Below are 27,342 nucleotides of genomic sequence, written 5' to 3'. Positions count from 1 at the left end.
TAGACGTCAAAACTACAATAAACCTTCAAGAGAAAAATACGACACTGATAATTTTATAGTGATTCAGCCCCAATTTATTGGTAATAGCCTAATCCACTTGGAGTTGTGATATATATATCCTACACTTAATATCAGATGAACTTGAGTCAACTGAGTTTCTTAAGTGTAAATAGAAAAATGCATAGTTTCTCTCTCTAAACTCTCTCAGAAAATGCCCCAAGAATGCCTCAAGTAACAGTCCCAAAGTCTCCAAACTAGAGAGTTTTTCTCAGTCTAAAAAGATCAGATCCCCCAAAAATGATGCCATGAGCCATTTATTTATAGGCTCATGGATCGTACATCACATATTCCCTTTGACCGGGTCATTGGTTCTTCCAACTGACTTTAATTAATAAAATATAAATAAATCTAAATTACAATAATATAGCTATTATTCCGAGATATCTGAGAGATTCCCGCGGCAGTTGAGAATGATTCAAGTTGAAGTTGTTACTGAGGACATAGGCAAGCACCTCTCGCCAGCAAAGCACACCTCTGGTCGATATAGGCAAAGCACTCCTCTAGCACTCCTCTGGTCTAGCAAAACACTTTACTGGTCGGGCAAAACAAATGATTGGTCTGCCAAAATAAATGACTGGTCGGGCAAAACGACTAACTGGTCGGCCAAAACAGTTGACTGGTCGGTCAAGATGACTGACTGGTCGGCCAAAACAGATGACTGGTCGGTCAAGATGATTGATTGGTCGGCCACACTCCTAACTGGTCAGTCAAAAATCTTTACCGGTCGGACAAAAATTCTATCAAGTCGGTCATATCACTTTATCACAACTCCGAAGAGCCAACACATTTATTGACTATTAATGTGTCATTTACTAACCATGCATTGCCACTTGTCACTTCTGATTGCCACATCATCGAACTGAAATTTTGGGGATAACATTACAGTATACGCAACGGAATGAAAGAGTCATTCCTTCAGTTTCTCTAACTCTTGTATCCTCTCTGTCGTAGAGTATTATCAAGAAACTAAACTGATCTTCTATTTTCTTCATAGTCTTCCAATGTATCCTTAGAATCACCTAGACTAGTGTGGGCAATTCTCAACACATGAGATAGATGTAGAGAGAAGAAGAGAAAATAACAAAGAGGCTTAGAAAAGGACTTGTGTTTAGATAGAATCTAAAACTATCAGAAAATCTGACTTGTGACTTATCAAACTTATGTTTTGACTTCTCTCTAAGCACTCATTTTATAGACTCAATTAGACCATTTAATTTAATTAAAAATTTGATAAACGAGTTTTAGGCTCGTTTATGGTTTAGTTTTTAGGGTGTTTTTCGTTAGTTTAGGATTATTTTATTTCAGAATTATGCTTGTTTGTTCATGTTTCAGGTTTTCCATGCTAAATTGGTAAAAAGAGTGAAAATGAGTGAAAGTGGAAGAAAATCGGGTTTTTCGGGATTGATATGTGCAAGTTTGGATGCTGTTAATAGCGCTATAGCGCTATCAAGGGAGCACCGTAGCGCTAGGAAGGACTTTGAGATTGATTCTGGAAGTAGCGCCATAGCGCAACAAATGCAGCGCCACAGCGCTATCACGAACAGCCAAGCAGCACTACAACAAGAGCGCTACAGCGCTAGTAAACAAATTTTTTATGTGTTTTCGCTCTCACTTTAGTGCTACAAATACAGCGCTACAGCGCTGGTTACGCGTTTTTCAGATTTTAAACCACTTTTTGAAGGGCAATCTAGTCTTTTCACTTGGGAACCTTGGAAGACTATTTAAAGAGCATTATTCTGCGATTATGGGAGGAGTCTCAGTTTTAAAATCCCTAGATAAAAAGAGGCTGTTGTAATTATTTTCTCTGTTTTTCATCTGAATTCTGTAGGTTGATTTTATGAACTATTATTTGCAGTTTATTTTCATCATGGTATTTATGAACTAATTTCTTTTATCTAGGAATTAATGTAGTCACTGAGATTCTATTTAATTTTATTATGATTTTCTATTAATACTTCTTTTCTATTCTAATCTATATGATGTGTGTTTAATGCTAGTAAATACTTGGTCACTATTTGCTTGATTTAATGGTTTTGATTCAAAATTCAGAAGATGAGAATTGAATATGCTATCATTGTATAGACATAGGGTGCATATTGGATGAAAGTACCTGTATGACTTGTGTAGTAATTAGGTTTCCATGTTTAATGCCTTTTATATATTCAAGTTTATCACATAAATGTAGAAAACCTGCATATAGATTGAGATCTTATATCTTGAAAAAGAATAGGAATCGATTATATTAACCTGCTATTAGAATAGAAAGAAGAGATGTAGAATTAATTATTAAAATTAATAGAATGAACAGTTGATGAAATTAATTCCTAGGATTTTTATTATTGATTTTTGTTTCTAGTTCTTTAATTTTGGTTTATAGTTTATAGTGTTTCTTTTATTTTTAATTGTTCACTTAAATTTGAATTAACCAAATAGAATTTGAAAATCAATTAGTGGTACTTGGGAGATAGTCTCTGTGGGACGATATCCGTTCTTCCGGAATTTACTAATTGACACGACTACGTATACTTGCGTACAGAAAATTCAGATCAAGTTTTTGGCGCTGTTGCCAAGGACTTATATTCCAATATCACAGTTATTGTTATTTGTTCTAATTTGGTTACTTTATTTTATTTAATTTATGTTAACATTTATTTGGATCAAGGTTCTATTGTGTTTCATGACTTGTTGGTATATGTGAAGCAATAGACAAAAGGAGATTATACCAATAGATCGGGAAATTGAAAGAACATGCAGACAGAACCGGAAAATAAAGAGGAGATTGGATTTTACCATGGCTGACAATTTGGGAAGTGGTGCTAACAATGGTCAAGGGGCTGCAGAAGTTCCAAGGGAGCAAGGACCAAGAACTTTGAGAGATTATGTACTTCGTACTATTACAGGAGGGCATTCATGCATTAGACCTCCAACCATTGCTACCAAAAATTTTGAGATTAAGCCCGTAATTCTTCAAATGGTTCAGTCAACTGTTCAGTTTGGAGGTATGCCAACGAAGGACCCCAATTTACACATAGCTAATTTTCTGGAGTTATGTGCAACGCTCAAGATGAATGGGGTGAGTGATGATGCTATAAGACTGAGGTTATTCCCATTTTCACTGAAGGATAGGGCGAAGAGTTGGCTGATATCTTTACAGGCAAATTCTATCACTACATGGGAGGAGTTAGCTCAGAAATTCCTTGCCAAGTTCTTTCCTCCAGCAAAGGCTGCAAAACTAAGGGGAGAGATTAATAATTTTTATCAGATGGAAGGAGAGTCACTGTATGATTCTTGGGAGCGATTTAAGGAATTGTTAAGGAAGTGTCCACACCATGGAATAAAAAAGTGGATGCTCGTGCCTAATTTTTATAATGGGTTGAATGGAACCACGAGGACAATTATAGATGCCACAGCGGGAGGTGTCTTTATGAGTAAGAGTGCTAATGAGGCATATGAGCTATTAGAGGAGATGGCGATGAATAATTATCAATAGCCAACTGAAAGGGGACAACCAAAGAAGGTGGCTGGAATGATGGAATTGGATGCTATATCCATGTTTACAGCTCAAGTAGCGGCTTTGACAAAGCAATTACAAAAGACTACACTCCCATCTCAAGTTATGCAAATTCAAAACCTTTGTGAAGTGGTGGTACAACCCATCAACCCAACCAATGCCCTGCTATAGATATGAATAACATGCCCATGGAAGAAGTACAAGCTATTGGAAATTACCAAAGACAACCCAATAACCCTAATTCCATGTCTTACACCCCAGCTTGGAAGAATCATCCTAATTTCTTCTGGTCTAATAATCAAAATACTCTACAACCTTATCCTCCACCTCAGCCACAATATCAACCTACCCAAAATAGACCACCATATCCACAACAACATTCACAACAATACCCTCCACCTGGATATTATCAACCACAAAATAGACCCCACCCAATGCCAATGAAACCAGCTGAACCTCAACCTGATGTACTTAACCAATTCATGACTGAAACCAGGGCGTCCATAAGAAGTTTGGAGACTCAAATAGGGAAATTGGCTACTTTAATGTCTAATAGAGCTCAAGGAAATTTTCCTAGCACTACAGAAGTTAATCCTAAAGAACAGTGCCAAGCTATAACTTTGAGGAGTGGAACGAGGTATGAAGGGCCAAAGAAGAATCAGTCAGAAGAAGAAGAAGGTCAGAAGGTAAATACACAAGGTAAAGAAGAAAAGAAGTTTAATGATGAAAAGGTTACTGAAGACCTTAAAAAAGAAGAGGAGACCCCACCTGTGAGTATTGAGCACCATGTTAGAATTCCATATCCACAAAGACTTCATAAGCATAATTTAGATAAACAGTTTGCAAAGTTTTTAGAGGTGTTCAAGAAGCTACATATAAATATATCGTTTGCAGAAGCATTAGAACATATGCCCAACTATGTAAATTTTATGAAGGAGATTCTTTCCAATAAGAGAAAGATGGGTGACTATGAAACAGTGGTGTTAACAGAAGAATGTAGTGCGATTTTGCAAAGGAAGCTTCCTCAAAAGTTACGAGATCCTGGGAGTTTTACTATTCCATGCACGATTGGGGAGTTTGAATGTAAGCATGCACTTTGCGATTTGGGGGTTTTACCGAGATTTTCGGAAACCACACTAATGAATATCAGCTGAAAATAATGATATGGAAAGTAGAAGATTAACACAGGATTTTTACGTGGTTGGGGCGTTAATAAGCTATAGTCCATGAGTCAAATGTATTAGAGCTTGGAAAGTCTTTTACAATGGAGTTTCTCTCTATGTTTTGACAGAGTAACTGTATACAAGTCGAAGAGATGTCCTTTTCCCAGTGTTCTATCGCCTGTATTTATAGGCTCATGGGAACACTGGGTCTGGGCCGGGTATGACCCGGGCCCATCAAAGATATGGATACTCTTGGCTTCTCTGGTGGAAGCCCAATATAAAAGATAAAACATACATAGATTCAAGACTAATTAAGGCCCAATAGGGTGGCCCAAGAACTATATTTCGCCCGACAAAACAGTGCTTTTGGTCTGGGCACTTCGAGTTACGAGGCAGATTCAGGGGACAAGACCAGTCAGAATACTTGGCAGTGCAGATCTGAAACAGCGGCGCGCAATCCCGAGGTGGCCTTTTCCGCAGGTGAAAAGTGGGGACAACCCCCACGCGGAGTGGGGCGGCTTCAGGGTCACGGATGTTTTTCCTTACCAACTGGGGATGACCTAATCTGGGTTCATTTACCTTTGCCCCTCTTCGTTTACCACAGGCACGGACCGTTACCAGACTCCGGGACCATTTTACGTATACTTCAACGGGATTCTGAGCTCTGTTTGTCTCCCGGGACAACTGTCCTGGATCACCATCCCGGACACCGTCCGGGCCCAGAATTGCACTAAGGTCGTGCCCCTTGGATATTCCGGTACCAAGCGGGCTTGGGCCGGGCCCACATTCGAACGCCCAGACCATGGGCCTAGACCACCATCCCGGGCCCACGTCAAGAAATGGGGATAACAGGGGGCAAGTATTAATTTAATGCCTTTGTCAGTGTTCCGTAGACTTAGTTTGGGTGAAGCTAGGCCAACCACAGTAACATTGCAGCTGGCTGATAGATCTCTGAAGCATCCACGTGGTATTATAGAAGATGTATTGGTAAAGGTGGATAAGTTTATATTTCCAGCTGATTTTATAGTTCTTGATATGGAGGAGGATGAAAATGTTCCTATTATTTTGGGGAGACCATTTTTAGCAACTAGGCAAGCATTGATAGATGTGCAAAAAGGAGAGTTAAAGTTGAGAGTTCAAGGGGAAGAAGAAGTATTTAATGTGTTTAAGGCTATGACCTATCCTAAAGCAAGTGATAGTTGTTTCTCAGTTGATGTGGTAGAAGAAGTAGTAGGAAGAAAAAAATTAAGTGAGGATCCTCTTGAATTAAGTCTTATAGTTGATGATGTAGATGGTGATGAAAATGAAGAAGCGGTGAGTTATTTGAAGTGGATAAAATCATCTGAGCCGTGGAACCATAAGAAATTTGAAGAATTGGGTGAGGGACCGGAAAGACCATTACCATCGATTCTGAAGCCACCTGTTTTAGAACTGAAAGTTTTACCAGACCATCTCCGTTATGCTTATCTTAGGGAAAAAGAGACTCTTTCGATTATAGTTTCATCACTTCTTTCAGAAGTAAAGGAAGAGAAGTTGTTGAGGGTGTTGAGGGCTCATAAAACTACTATAGGGTGGACTCTGGCTGATATAAGAGGAATTAGCCCATCGACAGTTATTCATAGAATTATCGTGAAAGACGATACGAAACCAACTATTGATGTTCAACGAAGACTAAATCCGACAATGAAAGAAGTGGTGAGGAAAGAGATTTTGAAATGGTTAGATGCTGGAGTGATTTACCCTATTTCTGATAGTGCTTGGGCAAGTCCAGTACAAGTAGTATACAAAAAGGGTGGTATGACCGTGGTGAAGAACGAAAGTAATGAACTGATTCCAACAAGGACTGTGACGGGTTTGAGGATATGTATAGATTATCAGAAGTTGAATAAGGCAACTAGGAAAGATCATTTTCCTTTTCCTTTTATTGATCATATGTTGGATAGGTTGGCGAGGCATAATTACTATTGTTTTCTAGATGGGTACTCAGGATAACATCAAATTGTAATTGCATCGGAAGATCAAGAGAAGACGACGTTTACATGTCCTTATGGGACTTTTGCTTTTAGAAGGATGCCATTCGGGTTATGTAATGCACCAGCCACGTTTCAATGGTGTATGATGGCAATATTTTCTGACATGGTTGAGAAGGGGATTGAGATTTTTATGGATGATTTTTTGGTTTATGGGCCCTCTTTTGACACGTGTTTGACGAATTTGGAGCTAGTTTTGAGGAGGTGTGAAGAGTCACAATTGGTGCTTAATTGGGAAAAGTGCCACTTTATGGTAAATGAAGGAATTGTATTGCGGCACAAGATTTCTAAGAAAGGCATTGAAGTGGATAAGGCTAAAATTTCCACGGTAGAGAATTTGCCACTGCCAGTTTCAGTAAAAGGAGTACGGAGTTTCTTAGGTCATGCAGGATTTTATAGGAGGTTCATCAAAGATTTCTCCAAGGTTTTGAAGCCACTGTTCACTTTGTTAATGAATGGGGTTACGTTCGATTTTCATAAGAAGTTTCAACAAGCTTTTAGGATACTTAAGGAGAAATTGATCGCGACACCTATAGTTGTTGCACCTCAATGGGATTTTCCATTTGAACTGAAGTGTGACGCCAGTGATTTTGCAGTTGGGGTAGTGTTGAAGAAAGAGTTGACAAGGTATTCAGAACAATTTATTATGCAAGTCGTACCTTGAATGATGCTCAAATAAATTACGCAACTACAGAAAATGAGTTGTTGGCCATAGTGTTTGCTTTTGATAAATTTAGGCCATACTTGATTGGGAATAAGGCGGTTGTTTACACAGATCATTCTGCGATAAAGTATCTTATGACCAAGAAAGATTCCAAGCCTTGTCTTATTCGGTGGATTTTGTTGTTACAAGAATTTGATGTGGAAATTAAGGATAAGAAAGGTACTAAGAATTTGGTGGTTGATCACTTGTCTAGATTGGAGATTGATGAAGATTCTCTTGATAAAGAAGTTCAGATTAATGATGCTTTTCCTGATGAGCAGCTGTTCAAAGTAAGTGTTTGCAAGGATGTTCCATGGTTTGCAGATTAAAAAGCATTTATGATTTTTGTCTTTATTTGGTTTGGAACAATGTTTAGGGAATTTGTTTTAGTTTTTATTTTTATTTTTATGTATTGTATGAGCCGTGAAAATCGTAAAAAAACGCAAGAGTTTTCAAGAAAGAGGTTGGAAAATATTGATTTGTGATGCAGTAGCGCTACAGCGCTAAGAAGAGGGCGCTATGGCGCTAATCTCATAACCAAAAAGGCATTTTGAACGGTCATTAGCGCTACAGCGCTGTATTAGTAGCGCTACAGTGCTAGTTCCAGAGAGGAAATGGGGATTTTGAAGTGACATTAGCGCTACAGCGCTGGTCTTGTAGCGCCATAGCGCTCTTTCCAGAGATGAATAGCCCAGAATCCCTTAATTGCGCTACAACGCTGGATATGTAGCGCTATAGCGCTCTTACCCAGAATTTTTCTTTTAAGGGTTGAATTTAGAGTTTCTTTCCAAAAACCCTCATTTTTCCTTCTCATTCCGTGTTCTCTCTCCCAAAGCCTCCATAGATCTTCCATTGTAACCTATTACCTAGAAAATGTCACCATACATTCTCCCATTTTCCTTCATTTTCTCTTCTATCTTAGCCCTTTTATCCTTCACTTAATTTCTTTCTTCTCAAACCCATTCCAATTTCCCAATTCACTTTTGAAACCCTAGAAATTCAAAGTTTTAATTTCTTGATGAAGATCGAAATTTTCAAGGGGCTATACTCATTCAGGCACAAGAGAGTCCATTTCAAGGGTTAGTAAGTGTTTTCATTCCCTCTTATTCTCATATTTTTGCTGCATTTGGGATTGGATTGCATTGTTGATTCGTGTTGGTGGATTGATTTTTGGGTTGTGATTTGGAGCATTTGGATATTGTGTTTGTGAGATTGAATATATCGGGTGGTTGTGAAGAGGAAAAGTGTTTAATTTAAGGGGAGGTGCTGTCAATTTTTTTTTTTTTGGGTTGGTGAGAGTGTGGATAATGGCTCCTAAGAGTAGAGTAGGTAGGAATAAGGATAAAGGGAAAGGTCAAGCGTCTGCTTCTCAATCAAGGGATGATAATGCGGAGCAAGATTATGATGAAACTAGGTTTATCAATTTTCAGGCTCAAGAGCGTTATGAGAAATTTGTTAGAAAGCCCTTAATTCCTGAACGTGAGGTGGAATATCAGTCTAACCCTTTTAATCATTAGACTTTTGAGTTAGTTAGAGCAAATCTTGTGGGTAGGAAGTGGGAAAATTTTGTGACAAAATTGGCGCAGGCAAACGTATCATTGGTGTATGAGTTTTATGCCAATTTAAGAAATAAACACAATGATACAGTTTTTGTTCAAGGTAAGCGAGTGTCTTTTACTACAGAGGCCATTAATAAGGTTTTTAAGGTCCCACACATAAAACATGAGGAGGAGGAATACACTAAATTTTTGAAGGGATACATATATTATACTGCTGTGGCTAACAAATTATGTTTTGAAGGTGCTCCTTGGACCTTATCTGACTCTTTACCTAAAATTATAGCGTCTTGTCAGCTGAATGTTGAAGCTAGATTTTGGGCTTTCTTTGTCTGTGCTTGATTTATGCTAGTAAGTCATGTGTCTGGCATGACTAAGGATCGAGTACTTCTGATGTATGCATTGATGACAGGGATGACTATTCATATGGGTTCATGGATTAAGGAAAACATTGAGTTCATTGAAAAGGGCCATACCACTGGAGGTTTGGGCCATGGATCTGTCATCACCATGTTATGTTATAAGGGTGGAGTTCCAGAGTTTGTGACTGATATTTATCAGTCGTTGCAGCAGCCTTTATCAATTATTCTGATGAAAGATTATCCCGACCCTATTTTATATGTGCCGCAAGCTAGGAAAAAGGGTAAGCGTCGTGTTGAAACTGAGGTGGGAGAAGAGGTTGATCCAGTGTTGCAGGGCGGTAGTAGTGATCAGTGTATGCAGCATGTTAGTGATAAGTTGGATTATCTTATCCAAAAAAATCAATATATGGTTGAACAACAGCACATGATGAATCAGTATATGGGCCAACAGTACGAATATGAGGTGAATCATGTGGCTAGTTTAAACAATCTAGTGAGTCGGTGGTCTTTAAATGAATCAGATCAAACTTATTTTACTCCACCACCACCATATCCACCGTATTCTCCATTCTATTCTCCGCCTCCGCATCCGTCATTTGCTGGTTTTCCAGGGCCTCAGCCTCCGCAGTCTCAGCAATTTGAGGGACCTTCGTCTCAGCCGCCACCACAGCCATACTGACGTGGCTGGTCAGGTAAGTCTCTGTTCTCATTCTTTCCGTACTTAACATTGGGGACAATGTTCGGTTTTAAGTTTGGGGGAGAGATTTATTTCTTGTGCATTTTTGTTTGTTTTACGGTTTGTTTGTTTTTAATTTTCATTAGTTATTCATTTTGAGTCATGTTTTAGAGTATAAATTAAGTTGATGATAATTGCCATTTAAATATGATTGACTGTTTTGTAGTATAATCCAAAGAAAAAATTGATGTGCTTCTAAAAATAATATGTGTGCTTGGTTAGATTACTTTGTTTTTCACTGTGCTCTGTTGACATTAGAGATCTATTGCTCATAAATTGCAAATGTTATAATTGAGTTATTTTATGCATCTCAAATTTGGATTGTGGATTGAAAAGTTTGAAAAAAATTCTAGAACCTGCTTGCTTACTATTTGAGATGTAATTTGAAACAATGCATATTTAGGAAAATGATATAGGCAATTTTTTTTGGATTGGTTGTGCAAGTTACTAACGACGACCATTGAGTACGATCCCTGATCCGAGCCCTTAGCATTGACCTAGTCACAACCATAATAAAGAATAAAGGCTTCCGGACCGAGTCTTAGCCTCCAGGACGTCGAATTCCACCCAACACGGAAGTAAAATCGATCCCGAGCACAAAAGGTTGAGTTCCCGTGCTCAAAACCTTCTCGGGGTCCAAAAACCCCATAAAAGTCATGGCCCCATGATCCCATGTCGCGGCCCGCCTCTAATCAGAGGCTTAGCCTCCCCAGCCATCAGACACGTGCCGCGACCCAGCTATTGTGGCGCCGCTGCCCGCCCTTGCCATATAGCCCAACTTGGCTCCCTTTTTACTCTAGAGGGCTGCAGCATGCCAAGAACAGAGTCGCGGCCCAGCCCTTCGAACCCAGAATTTCTGGATTTTTCCTTAGCCGAACCCAACTAGAAACAATCCAATTATACCCCAATCTTTCAATTAAATCCCCAAAATCAATATAACTTCTTTCCAGCAACAAAACCTAGCTAACTACTAGCTTAAAACTCATCAACGCACCCAAAATTCACTCTCTAAATTAATAAACATGCAAACACTTAAGCTTTCAACCCAAGCCACATAAACATCAAGTAGAAATCGAATTTAAACCCTTACCTCTGAGATGATGATTCCCTTAAGCTAGTCCCCAAGTTCCCAAGCTCAATCCTCCAATTTCCTAAGCTTAGTCCTCCAATTTCCTCAAGATTCTCAAGCTTCCATGAAGAGAAAGAGAGTCATACGGGAGAGAGAAGGTGAGAGCTGAAAAACTGATCTTTCTAAATGTTTCTAAATCCCAGCTGTCTAAACCTTATACCTTCATCTTGCCAAAAGTCCAAAATACCCTTACCACTAACTTAAGTTCTCTAGTGGCCTCAAGGGCAGTTCCGTCAATCGCCACTTCCCGTGACTCCTTGGGTGTTCCTCTAAATCTCCATCAATCACAAAATAATAATCATTTAATCTCCCATTACCCGACAAATCCCAGCAATGTACTAAATTACTAAAGTACCCATAAGTTCACCTCGAGCCGAGTATTGTACCCTGTTGTGACTTTTCCGCTAACTTGCTCACCAGGATCGCCTCACGTCGAGTAACCCAAATATATCCACATAATAATGTGGTCTCAATCACACAGACTCAAATTTACAATTATACCATCAGAGGGTCAAATTACTAAAATGCCCCTCTTATAAGATACGGGCCCACGTACGCACATTTAACATTTCTAACATGCAAACATAATTATATTATAATATAATTCACAAAATAACATGCTCATTCCATATTAACACATAATTAACATACTTATTACCTCTCAGTCCTCTAATCCAGGCACTAAACCATATTAGAGAATTTGAGATGTTACACTATATATATTAATAATATCTTAATCAATTAATTTATTATCTAATTATTTAATCTAAATCCACAATAAAATACTGAACAACAACTCTTTGAAATGATACACTATAAATTCATTAAATGACTACCTCAAAATCATTAAAATTATAAAAATATATTTATATATAAGTAAATAAACAAATAAATTATAACCCATTAGCTCTATATATAAAATATCAAACACAAAATATTTTCACATGGTTTATCCCAAATAACTAAATTGAAACATCAAATTATACATTTTTCATCAAATTTCAATTAATTTAAAGTTAATAGATAGAGCTTACAAAATAAACAATATAACTCTGTTGAAAAATATTGTTTTTATAAAAATAATGGTATTAATTATCTAGAAACTCTAAAATTCTTAATAAGGGTTACAAGCAATAACTTCATGATGCCACTCACCAATTTATCAATATAATTAGTGTTTATCCGCAATGATAATATTATCAGCTATTATTTTTGTATAGTGATAATGATGTTCCAACAAACTATTAATAAATGTTTGATTTATCAACGGTTAATGCTTCAATAACTAATTAAACTCGTCATATTTTCAAATTTTACAATGTTGACATTATGTATAATGAAACTTTTTCCTCACTTTTTTAGTTAGGAAGTCTAGTTATAAACATACAAATGTTTATATAGAAAAACTGAAACCCAAATTACATCGCGTTTTGTTATTAAGTAACCTTAGAATGATTGAAGACTTTTTTTTCTACAGAAACGCACATGAGATTAGATCAGCAGACAGAGAAGGCTTCTTTTTCTTTTTCCCTCTTGCTCCATTATGGGTGGGTTACGACTATTGCTCAGTTTTATAGGTGCTCAGCTAAGTCTCCTCAGGTTTGACAGGAGCATTTGCTAGGTCCAGAATCTCCATTTTGCTCTTTATCAAACTAGTGTTCCTGGAAGTAAAATCTACTTTGTCCAAGTCTTCTGAAACCCCAAGGTACCCATATAAGATATTTTCCTCCAACTTTCCTCCTTCAATCCCTGTTTCGCCATTAATGCTGACTGTGCCATTGTTCGAAGTAGCTAACTCGAATTCTACTCTCCCACGCTTACATTCCATGAAGAACTTGTGAAGCTTCTCTGCATCTCCTAGTCCAGTAAAAATCCCCAAAAACTTTACCACCATGATACTTAGGTCAGCAGGCTTCCCTAGGCAAACTTTGATTCGTCCCTTGATCAAACCCTTTCCTGCAGTTCAAGTAATGTACTCTTAATAAGAGTTTTAAAAATAATTGCATTCTCTTTGCTACTATTACTACTTTATTTTAAGAAACGGTACTTTTATGAATGACCAAAATAGAAATTACAAGAAAGAGGATGATCAAGCACTAATAAATATATACATATATGTTACATAAGGAGTATAAAAATAAAACCAGTGCTAAACAAAGTGTTTTTCCAGACAAGAATAATATAATTTATGAGTAGTTGATATTGTCACATAAGGAACAGCGCTTACAACAAGCATTGGCTGAACTAGAAATATGATCTTGTCAGTTTGGTTTTTAACTGTTGCAGAGTTCTAACGATCGAGATTTTACTTTTAATACATTGACTGAGTGATTGCTAAAAATAGTTTTGTATGATACCAAAAAAAACACTCACCTCTTATAAAGGCTTCAAGTGCATCAACGGTTACAACCTTCCATTTCTCAGGATCATTGTCCCAAAAAGAAATGTTGTGGATGATAATGACAGGAGGCCAAATAATTAAATCCTCCTTCTGGGCTAAAGCATCTGACTTGGGCAGTATCTGGGGAGCCCACGTAATTGTCTCATCAGGAACAACAGTGCTCCATCCCAACAAAACACAAATTGCTTTGTGAAGACCCAGGTGCTCTGCTCTCAACCCAGCCTTGTGAGACATATAAGCATGTGTAACCAAACGCCGAGTGTCCATGAACTCCTTCGAGGCACTATAACAACACAATGAGTCATGTGTTATTAATATGAAGATACTAGAACTCTTAACACAAAGCATTACTTTAAACTTATATGGTACAACCAATCAATGCACCAATAAAAATGTAACATCGCATCTCACAAGACACGGTAAGAATTATGCCCAAAAAAACTCATAATGCTAGTTCTGTAAAGAAATAAAAGATGTTCACAGTTGAGCAGAATAAAACTAGAAGCAATTATACGACTTAGTTATTTCATATATAAACGGTATGCACTATCGTGTGTCTTAAACAGCAAGAGAGAAAGGATATGCAAAGCAGATGGCATTCAGATTTGAAATCATTACAGACTGGGTGAAAATGGTATTCAGTTATGAAGCCATCACAGACGGGGTGAAATGATAAATTAAGTTAGATTGATGCAGAGAGATAGCGGTAGAAATGTAATTAGAAACCTTAGACACTAACTTACTTGAATGAGGACTATGACAAGCTATATGATTGTGATTAAGTAAATTAATTGAATTTGTCGTTTTCTCTTTTGATACACATCTAAGGCTCTAGAAATTGAACCTAAAAACAAGTTTATATTTTAGTCTTGTGTTGTTTACTTTTTAACTATATTTTATTGCAAAATTAATAATATTTTTGTGATACATTTGATAAAATATATATATTTATCTATAAAATTTCTTGGTGTTCTTGTTATTTTCTTTTCTTTTGCATTATTGTTCTGGGTTCCTTTTTGCTGCTTTTGTTTTCTTTCTTTATTGCAGGAAGAAGTTGGTGTGGGAATTTCAAATCCTTACAGAAGGGCATACCTCAAAAGACTTGGTCGCAGTGGCAGGGGAAAATGACGAAGATGCACTAGAGGCTAAAGTTTCTAGCAGTTCAATTGGCGATTCAATTTTCAATTGGGAAGGGCTGGAATAGAGTGCTAATCCAGACAGATTCGAAGGAAGTTGCTCGTGCTTTGCAGACTTTTACTTTAGCTCCAAGATGGGGCGCCTTTTCTAGTTCTAAAGCTTGTTGTAAGTTGCTAAGTAGTTTTGATTCTGTATTGTTTAAGTACATTTCCAGGAAAGACAATTGGTGACTCCTTGGCAAAGTGGGTAGATTGACTAAAATTCATTGGCAAGGAAGTCTAGAGGAGGTAGCCCCTCTTGTGGTTACCAAAGTAATTTAATCTAATGCATCACCGAGGTTTATTCAGGAAAAAACAAACATATTATACATTTTTTGACCTGTGTTTTGTCTGGTTATCTGTTTGGATTCTGTATTTTGACAAATTATTTTTTAGAGCCTATGTTTGTTTTGTAAAATGGTTAAAATAGAACCTTAAACTCAATTTTGATGAAGACAAAATTGAATATAATAACACAATTTTTAAGCAGAATGATTTTATTTTTATTCTAAATTGTTAGTTTGGTAAATTATTTGTAATTTTAGTTGAGAAAACATTGACCAAAATTAGGTTTAGAGTTTTATTTTAACTATTTTATAAAACATAAGGTCTAAAAAATAATTTGTCAAAACACAGAATCCAAACAAATAATGGGAAAAAATACAGGGTCCAAAAATATATAAACCCTGTGTAGATATCTCATTTTGTTATAAAATTTCATATACAACCATTTACAAAAATTGATTAGTTACTCATTATCATTACTGAAGAGTATAAGTTTAGTAATAGTTCTACAATCGTAGGTGACTGCTAAGACAATTTTGGGATAAACAAATATATTTATATATAAGTAAACAAATACACAAATAAATTATAACTCATTAGCTCTAAACATGAAATATCAAACACAAAATATTTTCACATGATACTCAAAAAATAAAATATTATTGTCCCAAATAACTAAATTGAAATATCAAATTATACACTTTCCATCAAATTTCATTTAATTAAAAATTTTAATAGATAGATTTTACACAATAAAAAATATAAACCAATTTTTTTTTGTTGAAAAAATTGTTTTTACAAAAATAATGGTATTAAATTTTTAGAAACTCTAACATTCTTAATAATTATAAAAATAATAAAGGATTAGAAGGAATACCTACTTGCTGTTACTAATTACTAATTAGTAATATTCAAATTACTAATTACTAATTAGTAATATAATTACTAATTAGTGTAATATTCAAATTATCCACAATGATAATATTATCAGCTATTATTTTTGGATATTTATGGTAATTTGCCAACAAACTATTAATGAAAGTTTGACTTAACAACTGCTAATGCTTCAATAACTAATTAAACTCGTCATATTTTCAAAATTACAATGTTAGCATTATGTATAATGAAACTTTTTCCCCACTTTTTAGTTAGTCGATGTGGGCTTCATGGACATTGATCACCACTTATAGCAGTGATAAATTAAGTTAGATTGATGCAGAGATAGCAGTAGAGATGCAATTAGAAACCTTAGATAGTAACTTACTTGAATGAGGACTAGGACTAGAACTACCTATATGATTGTGATTAAGTAAATTAATTGAACTTGTCGTTTTCTCTTTTGATACACATCTAAGACTCTAGAAATTGAACCTAAAAACAAGTTTATATATTAGTTTTGTGTTCTTTACTTTTTAACTCTATTTTATTGCAAAATTAATAATATTTTTGTGATACATTTGATAGAAAATATATATATTTATGTGATACAATGACAAAATACGACATGTAGAATTTTGATATTTTAGAAGAGACAAATATATATATTTTTAAATCTGATAATAAACTTTTAATAAATATGAAATTAGTCTTGAGTAAACATGGAATTCATTATTTATTTTTTGGTGAGCATTTTTTAATAAGGCATGTAACTTGAATTTATACCAAACATATTTTTGGTATTTCATAATACACATAATACAATTAACCTATAAGTATATCTTAAATGATCTAAAGTTTGGTATTCATTGTTCAGTCTCATATGCTTGAGTATAGATTGAACAAACCGCAACCATTCTTCTGCTTCCACCAGATCAAACCCGCCATCAAAGTTTGGTAGTTGTTGATTTCTGAAGCGCTCATAATCAACCTCGAAGCGAGGTTCAATCATTTGTAAAAACTGCACCAAGGGAACCATCTGTTGCGCTTCTGGTTGACGGTTTTGGTGGAGTTGTAGCTGTCTTCACAGTTCTTCCTCTCTTCTAAAGTTCTGCCCTTAGTCGGGCATTCTCCCTTTCCAGGTTCGCTCTCGCGGCTGCAGCTGTGGCGTCTTCTACTCTCGGAGGGACTTCAGCCACACCAAGTTCTTCTTGCATTTCTTGGGCTTCCAATATGTCGGGAATTTCTTCCTGAATAGGGGCAGCAGCTCCCCTTTCGCCTCCACTGCCTCTACCTCTTCCGCATCCTCTACCCCTTCCACGACCTCCGTCTCTTCCATTAAGTCGTGTAGATTGTCTTGGCTTGAGATCAGTCAATTTCTATTACAAAAGAAAGGGTTAAAAGAGCAAACGCAGAAATCTAAAACTAAAACTAAGGATCAAACACTTATTCTAACTAATTATGCTGAGTTATTAGGGTCCATCTATCTATATACTCTAATCCTAGTACAATTAAGTCTAACTTGGGTAAATGGGCCTTATCAATTGAATCTTCCATGGAGGAAGACTGGATTCAATATGTCATACCCACTACTATTGCCCCCCCTAACTTCCACTTGAACCCTCGTCTTATTAATTGTTATTAATTAATTAGATTCAATCTAATAATGCAAAACAAATGAGCATTGATAAGGTCATTTTTGTATTAATATATGCTAAGTTTTTCTATGCTTGGATGGTGTTATGATAGCATTTTTAATAGTTTTAACTTAGTTTCGTGATTCTACAATATATTTTCTACATTGCATTTTATGATGATAAATCTGACATTTTGATGGCAAGTGTAGTTAAAATGAAGTTTTAGGAGTATTCCAAGCTTTCAGGATTGAAATGTTGAAGTGGCGGCAACGTACAAGCTATTTAAGATCAAGAATTGAAGAAATTGAAGGTAGGTCGCGGCTCATAAAACTCAGGCCGCAGCACTTTAAATGGAATTGGCGTTTCAGAATTTTTTTTCCAGACAAGCCGCTGCTCAATTTTTTCAGGCCGCTGCTCAGTTTTTTCAAGCCACTGCCTGAGTGACCAATTTATGCACATATTTTGTTCTAGGCCGCGGCTTGCAACGTCGTTTTCAAATTTTTAATTACTTTTTAATTAAAATTTAATTGAGACTATAAAGGAATATTAGGGTTAATTTTAGGAAAGTTTTTTATTACGGTTTAGGAGAGAAAGAGATTGAGAAAGGGCTGGAGAGAAGACGACAAGACTACATTACTTTTGTTCATCAATCTAGTTTCTTTTCTTTCCTTAATCTCTTTAATCTTAATTATAATTATGTTTTTTATTATGATTACTATTATGGAGTAGGTTTTTTTTAGGTTAAGGGTTAATTCAAAACTCAAGACATGAATTCTTGATTGTTGATAATGAATATTGTTCTTTAATTGCTCTCAATATGAAATTGTTTCTATTTTTTCAATTGAATGTTATGAATTTTGTGATTTCTTGTTAGGTGGCCAACTAATTAAGGTTTTACATTATTCAATTGTCATCTTAGAATTACTACTCACCTAATAGTTTAGGATTCTAAGTGTATGTGATAAATTGCAATTGATAGTTATGTCAAAAGAATTGTTGATTGTGATGAAAAATAGAACCTAGGTTAAATGAATTATATGCTTCATTAATTTATTGCCAAGATTAACTTGTTTCCATAGGACTTAATGCTTTATCTAAGTTAAATAGATTGTATGCTTCATAGATTTATTGTTTAGATAAAAGAGTTAATTATTGAGCGCTTCGCCTTGATTACTTATAATAGGAAGACTGAGATAATTGTCTGCTTTAGCATTATCTAGGGGGTTAATAGTTTAATTGAGAAAATTGAATAATATTTATTATTAGTGATTAGGAATGATTGTTGAGGGTGGAGATTAACCTTTAACTGTTTCTTAATATTGTAATATCAATCTTTAATTGCTTTCTAGTTTATGTTATTTAATTTTGAGTTTGAAATCTAAATCCCCTTTTAAGTTTTAGTGTTAATTATTGAATAATAAAATGAACGATAGTCCTCGTGGGTTCGACTTGTGCTTGCTATTATACTGAAATAATTGGAAGTATTGAAAGAAAAATCATAGTTAAATTTTTTGTGGTATACGACAGCCATCAAATTTTTGGCGCCGTTGCCAGGGACTATTGTTATTCTCTTTATTATTCAAATTTATTTATTTGTGACTAATTAGTTTTTACAGTGGAATTGTCAGATGTATATGTCTGGTGAGATGATACCCAAGAAAGATTATTTAGGCTTAAACAATATCTTGAGTCATAATCAGCTTCTCATTCTTCAAGGACTATTACCGATAATCCACTCTTTCAACGTCTTGCTCCACAAGCCAATCCTGTTAAAGTGCCATTACCGCTTGACAACGAATCTGATTTTGACAATTCAATTCAATCCTATAGAACAATGGCCCAGCAAAGGACATTGAAAGAGTTGGCAGCGCCGAATCTTGACCAACAACCACTTTGCATCCAGTATCCACCGTTGGATGTAAAATTTGAGCTGAAGTCGGGCCTCATCCACTTATTGCCTTATTTCCATGTGGGTTGCCTGGTGAGGATTTGAATAAACATTTGAAGGAGTTTCATATTGTTTGTTCTAGTATGAACCTGCTGCAGTGACTGAAGAACAAATTAAGTTGCGAGCTTTTCCTTTCTCCCTAAAGGACGCAGCTAAAGAGTCGTTGTTCTATCTTCCACCTGGTACTGTTGAAACCTGGAATGGTATAAAGACTATGTTCCTGGAACGATATTTTCCAGCATCTAAAGCTGGAAGCATCAGGAAAGAGATCTGTGGTATAAGGCAATATACATGAGAGTCTTTGTATGAATATTGGGAGAGATTTAAGCGGTTGTGTGCTAGTTGCCCTCATCATCAGATAAGTGAACAGCTCATCATTCAGTACTTTTATGAAGGATTACAATCACTAGATATGAGTATGATTGATGCAGCCAGTGGGGGTGCACTAGTTGATAAGACTCCTGCTGCAGCCAGGAGCTTGATTTATAATATGGATGCTAACTCACAACAGTTTGGCATTCGCCAAGATCCTATTCCACCACCCAAATCAGCTAACGAAGTGAGCACCTCTAATGCAAATCAGCTTGGTCAACAATTGGCCCAATTAACTGCAGTGGTACAACAACTTGCTTTGGGCCAACAGGTGCGGCCATGTGGAATCTGTCAAGTTGTGGGGCATGCTATTGATACTTGCCCTACTCTATTTGAGGGAGAAACTGAGGGTGTTAATGCTGTAGGAAATTTCCCTGGTCAATTACGTCAGATGTACTATGAACCTTTTTCACAAACTTATAATACAAGCTGGCATGATCATCCAAATCTTCGTTATGGGAATCAACAACAAGTTGCTCCACAGTCTACATCTGCGAGACTACCTGGTTTCACTTTGCAACAGTGGTCTAAAAATTATTTTGTACCTAGACCATCACAAGCGCCGCAAGTTGCTCCACCACCAAGTACCAAACCCTCTACTGAGGATTTAATCAATGCGCTTGCTATAAATACTCTTCAATTTCAGCAAACCACCCAAGCTTCCATCAAAAGTTTGGAGAATTAGGTGGGACAATTAGCAGCATCATATAACAGGTTGGAAGCTCATATGTCTAATAAATTGCCTTCACATCCTGAGATGAATCCCAAGGAGAATGCTAGTGCAATAACTTTGCGAAGCGGGACGCAATATGATCCACCTACTCCTCCAATGCCCAGTAAATTTTCATCCAAGCCACAAGTTGATTGCTCAGTTAATGAAGATGTTCCTCCAAAGCCAACCACCCCTACACAACTAAACCCTAAGCCTACTTTTGTCATCCCACCTCCATTCCCAAGCAGACTAAAGAAGACTAAAAAGGAAGAGGTTGACAAGGAAATTCTTGATACATTCAGAAAGGTAGAAGTGAATATTCCTCTTCTTTACGCAATTAAACAAGTGCTACGCTATGCCAAGCTTTTGAAAGAGTTGTGCACTAATAAGCGTAAGTTGAGGGGTAATGAAAAAGTTAGTGTGGGAGAGAATGTTTCTCCAGTTCTTCAAAAGAAGCTTCCACCAAAGTGTAAGGATCCTTGTACTTTTACTATCCCTTACACTATTGGTAATAAAAGAATTGAGTGTTGTATGTTGGATTTGGGAGCCTCTATCGATATCATGCCATTCTCCATTTATGCTTCATTGAATCTCGGTCCGCTTGAAGAAACAGGGGTGATTATTCAACTTGCTGATAGGTCGAATGCGTATCCTAGGGGTGTAATAGAAGATGTTTTAGTTCAACTGAATGAATTGGTGTTTCCGGCTGATTTTTATGTTCTTAATATGGAAGATGAATCTATTCCATGCTCCACTCCAATTTTGTTGGGGAGGCCATTCATGAAAACTGCGAGAACTAAGATTGATGTGCATGACGGTACATTGACCATGGAATTTGATGGGGAGACAATTCGATTTAATATTTTTGAGGCTATGAGGTATCCAAATGATGTACATGTTGTTTACTCTCTTGATGAGTTGGATATCCTTTCTCAACGAGTTTTAGATTTGCATAGTGAAGACTGTTTGGAGGTTACGTTGAGAGAGCATCTTGTGTTGACCGATGAAGATTTTTCTCATGAGATCATGGATGTCATAACCACACTCAATAGTGGTTTTGACAAGACTTTTAAGAAGGTTTCATTTCATAATTTACCGATTTCTAGTGAGATATTGCAGCCATCAATTGTTCAAGCTCCTACACTTGAATTGAAGCCACTTCCATAGCATCTCAAATATGTTTACTTGGGGAAGAACGAGACACATCCAGTTATAATTGCAAGAAATCTTAACCAAGTCCAAGAAGAAAAATTAATGAGAGTACTCCAAGAATATAAAACAACCAATGGTTGGTGTATTGCTGATATTAAAGGGATTAGCCCTTCTATGTGCATGCACCGAATTTTACTTGAAGAAGGGTCTAAACCAACACGTGAGGTGCAACGGAGATTAAATCCACCTATGATGGAGGTTGTAAAAAAGGAGATACTGAAGCTCCTTAGTGTGGGTATTATTTACCCAATTTCAGACAATCAATGGGTGAGTCCAGTTCAGGTAGTGCCAAAGAAGTCTGGAATCACAGTGGTCAAGAACGATAAAAACGAGCTGGTACCAAAAAGAATGCAAATCGGGTGGCGGGTTTGTATAGACTATCGAAATTTGAATGCGGCAACTCGTAAAGATCATTTTCCATTATCTTTCATTGATCAAATGCTTGAGAGGTTAGCAAGTCATCCTTATTATTGTTTTCTTGACGGTTATTCGGGATATAATCAGATTGTTATAGCTCCTGAAGATCAAGAGAAGACAACCTTTACATGCCCTTTTGGTACATTCGCTTTCCGACGTATGCCGTTTGGGTTATGTAATGCTCCTACCACTTTTCAGCGATGTATGATGAGCATTTTTTCATAATATATTGAACACATCATTGAGGATTTTATGGATGATTTTAGTGTTTATGGTGACTCATTTGATCACTACCTTCATAATCTCACTTTGGTACTCCAGCGGTGTATTGAAACTAACATTGTGCTTAATTGGGAAAAATGTCATTTTATGGTAAACCAAGGTATAGTTTTGGGTCATGTGATTTCAATTAAGGGAAGCCTTGCCATCTACCAGTAGAGCTAGAGCATAAGGCTTGGTGGGCTGTAAAGAAATGTAACATGGACATGGTTGCTGTAGGACAACAACGAATGATTCAATTGCATGAGCTAGAAGAAATATGCAATGAAGCATACGAGAGCTCGAGAATCTACAAGGAGAAAACCAAAGCTTTTCATGAAAAACATATTCTTCGAAAGAGTTTTGTGGAAGGTCAGAAAGCTCTCATGTATCACTCTCGCCTTAAACTTTTTCCTGGGAAGTTGAAATCTCGTTGGTTAGGTTCGTTCACTGTCACCAAGGTTTTTCCTTATGGAGAAGTTGAAGTTGTAAGTCCAAGTACCGGAAATTCATTCAAGGTGAATGGCCAGAGATTAAAGTCATATTACGAATCAATGGAGAAAGAACAAGCTGCTATGATTCACCTCATTGACCCGGTATATGTTGATGAATGAAGCATTAAGTCGAGCTAGCGACAATAAACTTAGCTACTTTGTAAATTAGTTTATTTTCATTATTATTTTCTTTATTTAAATTGAACATTTTTTTTTTGTTGAGGTAATTTTAGTTTAATTTCTGTAATTAGAACCGTGAAAATCGTGAAAAAAATGAAAAAAAAAAAAGCACTCAGGCCACGACCCTTTTACGAGAAAAAAGCTTCAGGAAGTTCCTAGGCCGCGGCACACTTTTCTTAGGCCGCGACTCTTTTATGAAAAAAAAAAAAGAGTTTTAGGAGTCTTCGCAAGCCGCGGCACGAGTTTTGCAAGCCGCGGCCTAAGAACGACATTTCAGATAAAAATGTCTTTACAGGCCGCGACACGTTTTTCCTAGGCTGCGACCCTTTTTTTAGAAAATAGCTTTAGGTGCTTCGCAGGCTGCGGCACACATTTCCTAGGCCGCGACACACGAAAGTTTTTCAGAAAAAAAAAAAGGGGAAGCAACGTCAGGTTTGTTCGCAGGCCGCGGCCTACGATTTCAGCACACATTTTAAATTTATAAACTCCATTTCATCATTCCTTTAAAAATCACAAAGAAACCCCCATTCCTCTTTCTTCTTTTTCCCATAATTCTCATCACAAAACCCACATCAATTCCTCCATTTTCCCTTGTTTTTTTTATTCTTTTTCCATCACCATCACCCAAATACATTCTATCCATTTCTTTCTTAATTCCTCCATTACTCCATAAACACATCTCCACCTTTATTCCCCCATACTAATCCGAAATTCACACATCCCATTTTGTTTCTACATTTTTTTATACATTTCATATATATATATATTCCAAGGAGGTTTGCATTCACATTCATTACTTTCATCAAGTAAGTTTTTCTTTGATCAATTTTTCAAATTGTGAAAAGTATTTGTTTTGTCAATTGAACAATTGAAATGTGTATTTTGGAAACATTTGTGTGGTTGTTTATTTTGGTAATCAATGTCTCTTGCATTACTTTGATTATTAATTGATGCACATTATGATTTTTGGGAAGTTTTACTTCATGGTCTATAATTTGTTGGAGATGGTATTTTTCCGCACTCTATGTGTTTGATAAAAAGCTTGTAAGGAATGAAGTATATGGTTGGTGTATGAGTGTTATTGGGGTGAGTTAGAATTTGTTATGTAGGAGTTGAGTTGATGCATTTTGTCACTTTGACCTCGGAATTGGGGGCATTTAAACTTTGGTATGGATCAATGTTGGCCATTGTGGTGTTTTTCTCTTAATCTTTTAATGACTAACAATGTTGTTTTTGGGTTCTTGTTCTTCATTTTTCTAATTTTTGGACAGCCATCGCTCCAAAGACAAATAGAAATAAAGCTTCTTCATCGACGCCAATTCCCTATGATCCCCAAAGGTTTGTCTCTATCGAGGCCTATGAGAGTTACATGAATGCCACTGCTCATGACAAGGAGTGGGTCCCTGAGCGAGGATTTGATCTTCACATGCATCATGATCAACCTTTCCTCATGCATCAAATTGAGTCTCGTGGTTGGGAAAAATTGTGTGCTCATCCTGAACCTGGCATTGGTCCTATTGTTCGTGAATTTTATGCCAATGTTGTGGCTCATGAAAATTACAAGGTGAAAGTGAGAGGTGTGAAAGTGTCATTCAAAGCATCTGATATTAATAGCTATTACGAGCTACCCCACTTTCAACGTGATGAATATGGTTCGGTTAAAGATAATTTTAATCATCAATCTATTATTGATGAGATTGCAATGACGGGTGTTGTATGGACTTCATATAATAATGGGGCTCCTCGCTAAATCAAAGACGTTTATCTGGATAGCAATACAAAAGCTTGGCAGCGGTTCATGGGGGAAAAATTAATGCCAACAGCCCAACTTGGTCATGTTGATATTCATGAGGCAATTCTTCTTTATGCTATTCTCACTGACAAAACAATTAATGTGGGGAAAATTATTCATGGTTCCATCATCCGAAGTATGAGCCAAGTAACAAATGGATTTTATGTTCCCTCATTGATCACTACGTTTATGTAAGAAGGCGGGTGTTCCTTGGGATGAGTCTGAAGACAAAGTGCATCCATTGCGCATTATTGATCACAATACCCTTGATCAATTGAAGGGTGTTGACCCTGATTTTGGCCAACTGACACGGAGTCAAATTTGCTTGATGTGGAAAAACACGTTGGAAAGAATGTGATGACGAAATGATAAAGAACACAAGGGTTTATAGTAGTTCAGCCCCAGAATCTGGTAATAACCTACGTCCACTTGAATTGTTATTGATATAAGACTCAGATGAGTGAACAAAGAACTAGGGTTCAATGAGTTTCAACCACCTCTAAGGAATAATACAATGTATCTAATCAGATAACTCTAATTTCTAGTGATCTGAAAGCAAGAAAGAAGAAGAAGATCACTTTCCCTTGAGCCCTCATCCTCTATTTATAGGCTCAAGGAGGATTTACATTAATTTTTTACAGATATTATTTCCTAAATAATCGGATACTCAGGAAATCATGAGAGACAATTTCGGATTCCATCATAACTGCCTAAGATTTCCTCCGTGTATAGCGTGCGTACGACCAGGCTGGTCGTAGGAAGAAGTTTATCGTGTGACAGTAGGTGTCTTCCTGGTCGATAGTCGGGCATGGGTTCTGCTAGATGTCAGTCACGTGTATTTAATGCCTACCATGTCATTCACCTCTGATTTTTGGGATAACAAAGGGAAAAACAGTTGTTCAAGTTAATGATCAAGGCCAATCTTCTATTCCGGCGCATGTTCCCCTTCTGAATGATAGTAGAAGAACCACTCAATAACGTTTGCAAGCTTTGGAGCAAGAGGTTTATTATGGCCAACTTGATATTCGGGCCAATACTCAGTATAACCTGGCTCACAACCAGAGGTTTGTGGAATATGCAGCTATCAGGATTTTTTATAGGATGGATCAGGCTCGTTTGAATGTGGATATGTCTAGATATCCACCTGCTCCTACTTGGTTGCAGCCATACCCACCACCGGTTCCCATGCCCATGGTGCCATATCAGGCCCCTGATGATGAGGATGTTGTTGGCGCTGCAGAAATGGATATTCCTGAGGAGTAATTTGTTATGAGGAAGTTTTTCTTTCTTCTCTTTTCACTTTATTTTCTATTTTCCTAAGTCCATTGAGGACAATGTACTGATTAAGTGTGGGGGAAGGAAATTTTCTGTTTTCTTATGTCTTTGTTAACTTTTTGTTATTTTCGTTTTATTTAGTGTCTATTAGTATCTGTCTTTAATTTTAGTTCAGTTGTGTTGGTCTTGTGGAAAGCATTGGTCAATGACGAAACTTTGAATTGTGCTTAAAGTGATGTTAGACAATGAGGAATTTTGTATGATTTGTGTGCTTGACTCCTATGTGAATTGCTATTTTGATTTATGTTGTTTTTCACTCTATTCTCGATTGAATTCACCACTTAAATGTATTGGAAAATATTTATGCTTGTTAAAAAAAAAATTGAAGTCTCAACCACTCTAGAAATCATTGATCAATTGTTTGAGGCGAAATCATAAGTAAACATGATTAGGAAGATGATTAAGGCAGTTTTTTTTTATCGTTTGAATCGTTCAAGCCAACCTATTATATGATAATCTCTAGTTTCCCATGTTTAAGCCATGACGACTATTACTTTTCTTCTATGAACCAAAAATTTTGACCCTATACATCATTGAAAAAAATATTTCTTTATTGTATCCCATTGCACCATGGTTATATATATGATTTTTGATTTTGTGGGATGGTTTGTAAAAAAAAAGAAAATACTTATAGGTTATTTGTTTGGTTGTAATTTGTGTATGATCTCTATTTCTCTCCTTGAAATATTATTAAAAAAAAGAACAGAAAAGAAAAGAAAACAAATGATTTGCATGGAAAGAAGAGTAAGAAAAAATAGGTATTTCTTGAATTGTATGGGAAAATTTGGGGTAGGATCAAAGAATGAAATTGATGTATGATATGGTGTGATTTGAGCTTAAATGTATCTTTCTCAACTACCCTTAACCTTAGCCTTGCATTACAAGCCTATAAAGACCTTTTGATTTTTGATCATTGTGTATTTATATGAGTGGAGAATGATTTGTTAATGTCTATGGAGTGAATGTTCTTCATTGAAAAACATTTTGGTATATAGGGA

General features: G+C 36.4%; 2 protein-coding genes and 2 non-coding genes across 4 annotated transcripts; 1 reads left to right on the top strand and 3 right to left on the bottom strand.

The window, feature by feature from the left end:
- Window positions 1–3,289: 3,289 nt before the first annotated feature.
- LOC133781102 (small nucleolar RNA R71) lies at window positions 3,290–3,396 on the bottom strand. The gene has a single exon (XR_009869898.1). It is a non-coding gene; the product is annotated as a small nucleolar RNA R71 (small nucleolar RNA).
- Window positions 3,397–12,729: 9,333 nt separating this feature from the next.
- Window positions 12,730–13,934, bottom strand: LOC133778472 (protein SUPPRESSOR OF GENE SILENCING 3-like). The gene is made up of 2 exons (XM_062218418.1): window positions 13,624–13,934; window positions 12,730–13,206 (listed from the first exon to the last, which is right to left on the bottom strand). The coding sequence occupies exons 1-2, from the start codon at window positions 13,916–13,918 to the stop codon at window positions 12,836–12,838; spliced, it is 666 nt and encodes a 221-aa protein (XP_062074402.1). The 5' UTR covers window positions 13,919–13,934; the 3' UTR covers window positions 12,730–12,835.
- A 5,891-nt stretch (window positions 13,935–19,825) lies between these two features.
- LOC133781229 (small nucleolar RNA R71) lies at window positions 19,826–19,932 on the bottom strand. Its single transcript, XR_009870016.1, has one exon. It is a non-coding gene; the product is annotated as a small nucleolar RNA R71 (small nucleolar RNA).
- Window positions 19,933–20,671: 739 nt separating this feature from the next.
- LOC133780116 (uncharacterized) lies at window positions 20,672–21,823 on the top strand. Its single transcript, XM_062219992.1, has one exon. The coding sequence runs from the start codon at window positions 20,672–20,674 to the stop codon at window positions 21,821–21,823; it is 1,152 nt and encodes a 383-aa protein (XP_062075976.1).
- Window positions 21,824–27,342: the final 5,519 nt, after the last annotated feature.

This window comes from Humulus lupulus, chromosome 5 (genome assembly GCF_963169125.1).
Source record: "Humulus lupulus chromosome 5, drHumLupu1.1, whole genome shotgun sequence".
NCBI lineage: Eukaryota > Viridiplantae > Streptophyta > Magnoliopsida > Rosales > Cannabaceae > Humulus > Humulus lupulus.
Note: the sequence above shows the minus strand (reverse complement) of the source record. Positions and strands in the feature narration are given on the sequence as shown.

Excerpts from the sequence above, each read along its gene's own strand:
- LOC133778472 (XM_062218418.1), bottom strand. The coding sequence starts at position 13,918 with ATGGACACTCGGCGTTTGGTTACACATGCTTATATGTCTCACAAGGCT. Across the intron at positions 13,207-13,623 it reads ACTTGAAGCCTTTATAAGAG|GAAAGGGTTTGATCAAGGGA; the intron begins GTGAGTGTTTTT and ends CTTGAACTGCAG.
- LOC133780116 (XM_062219992.1), top strand. The coding sequence starts at position 20,672 with ATGTCTAATAAATTGCCTTCACATCCTGAGATGAATCCCAAGGAGAAT.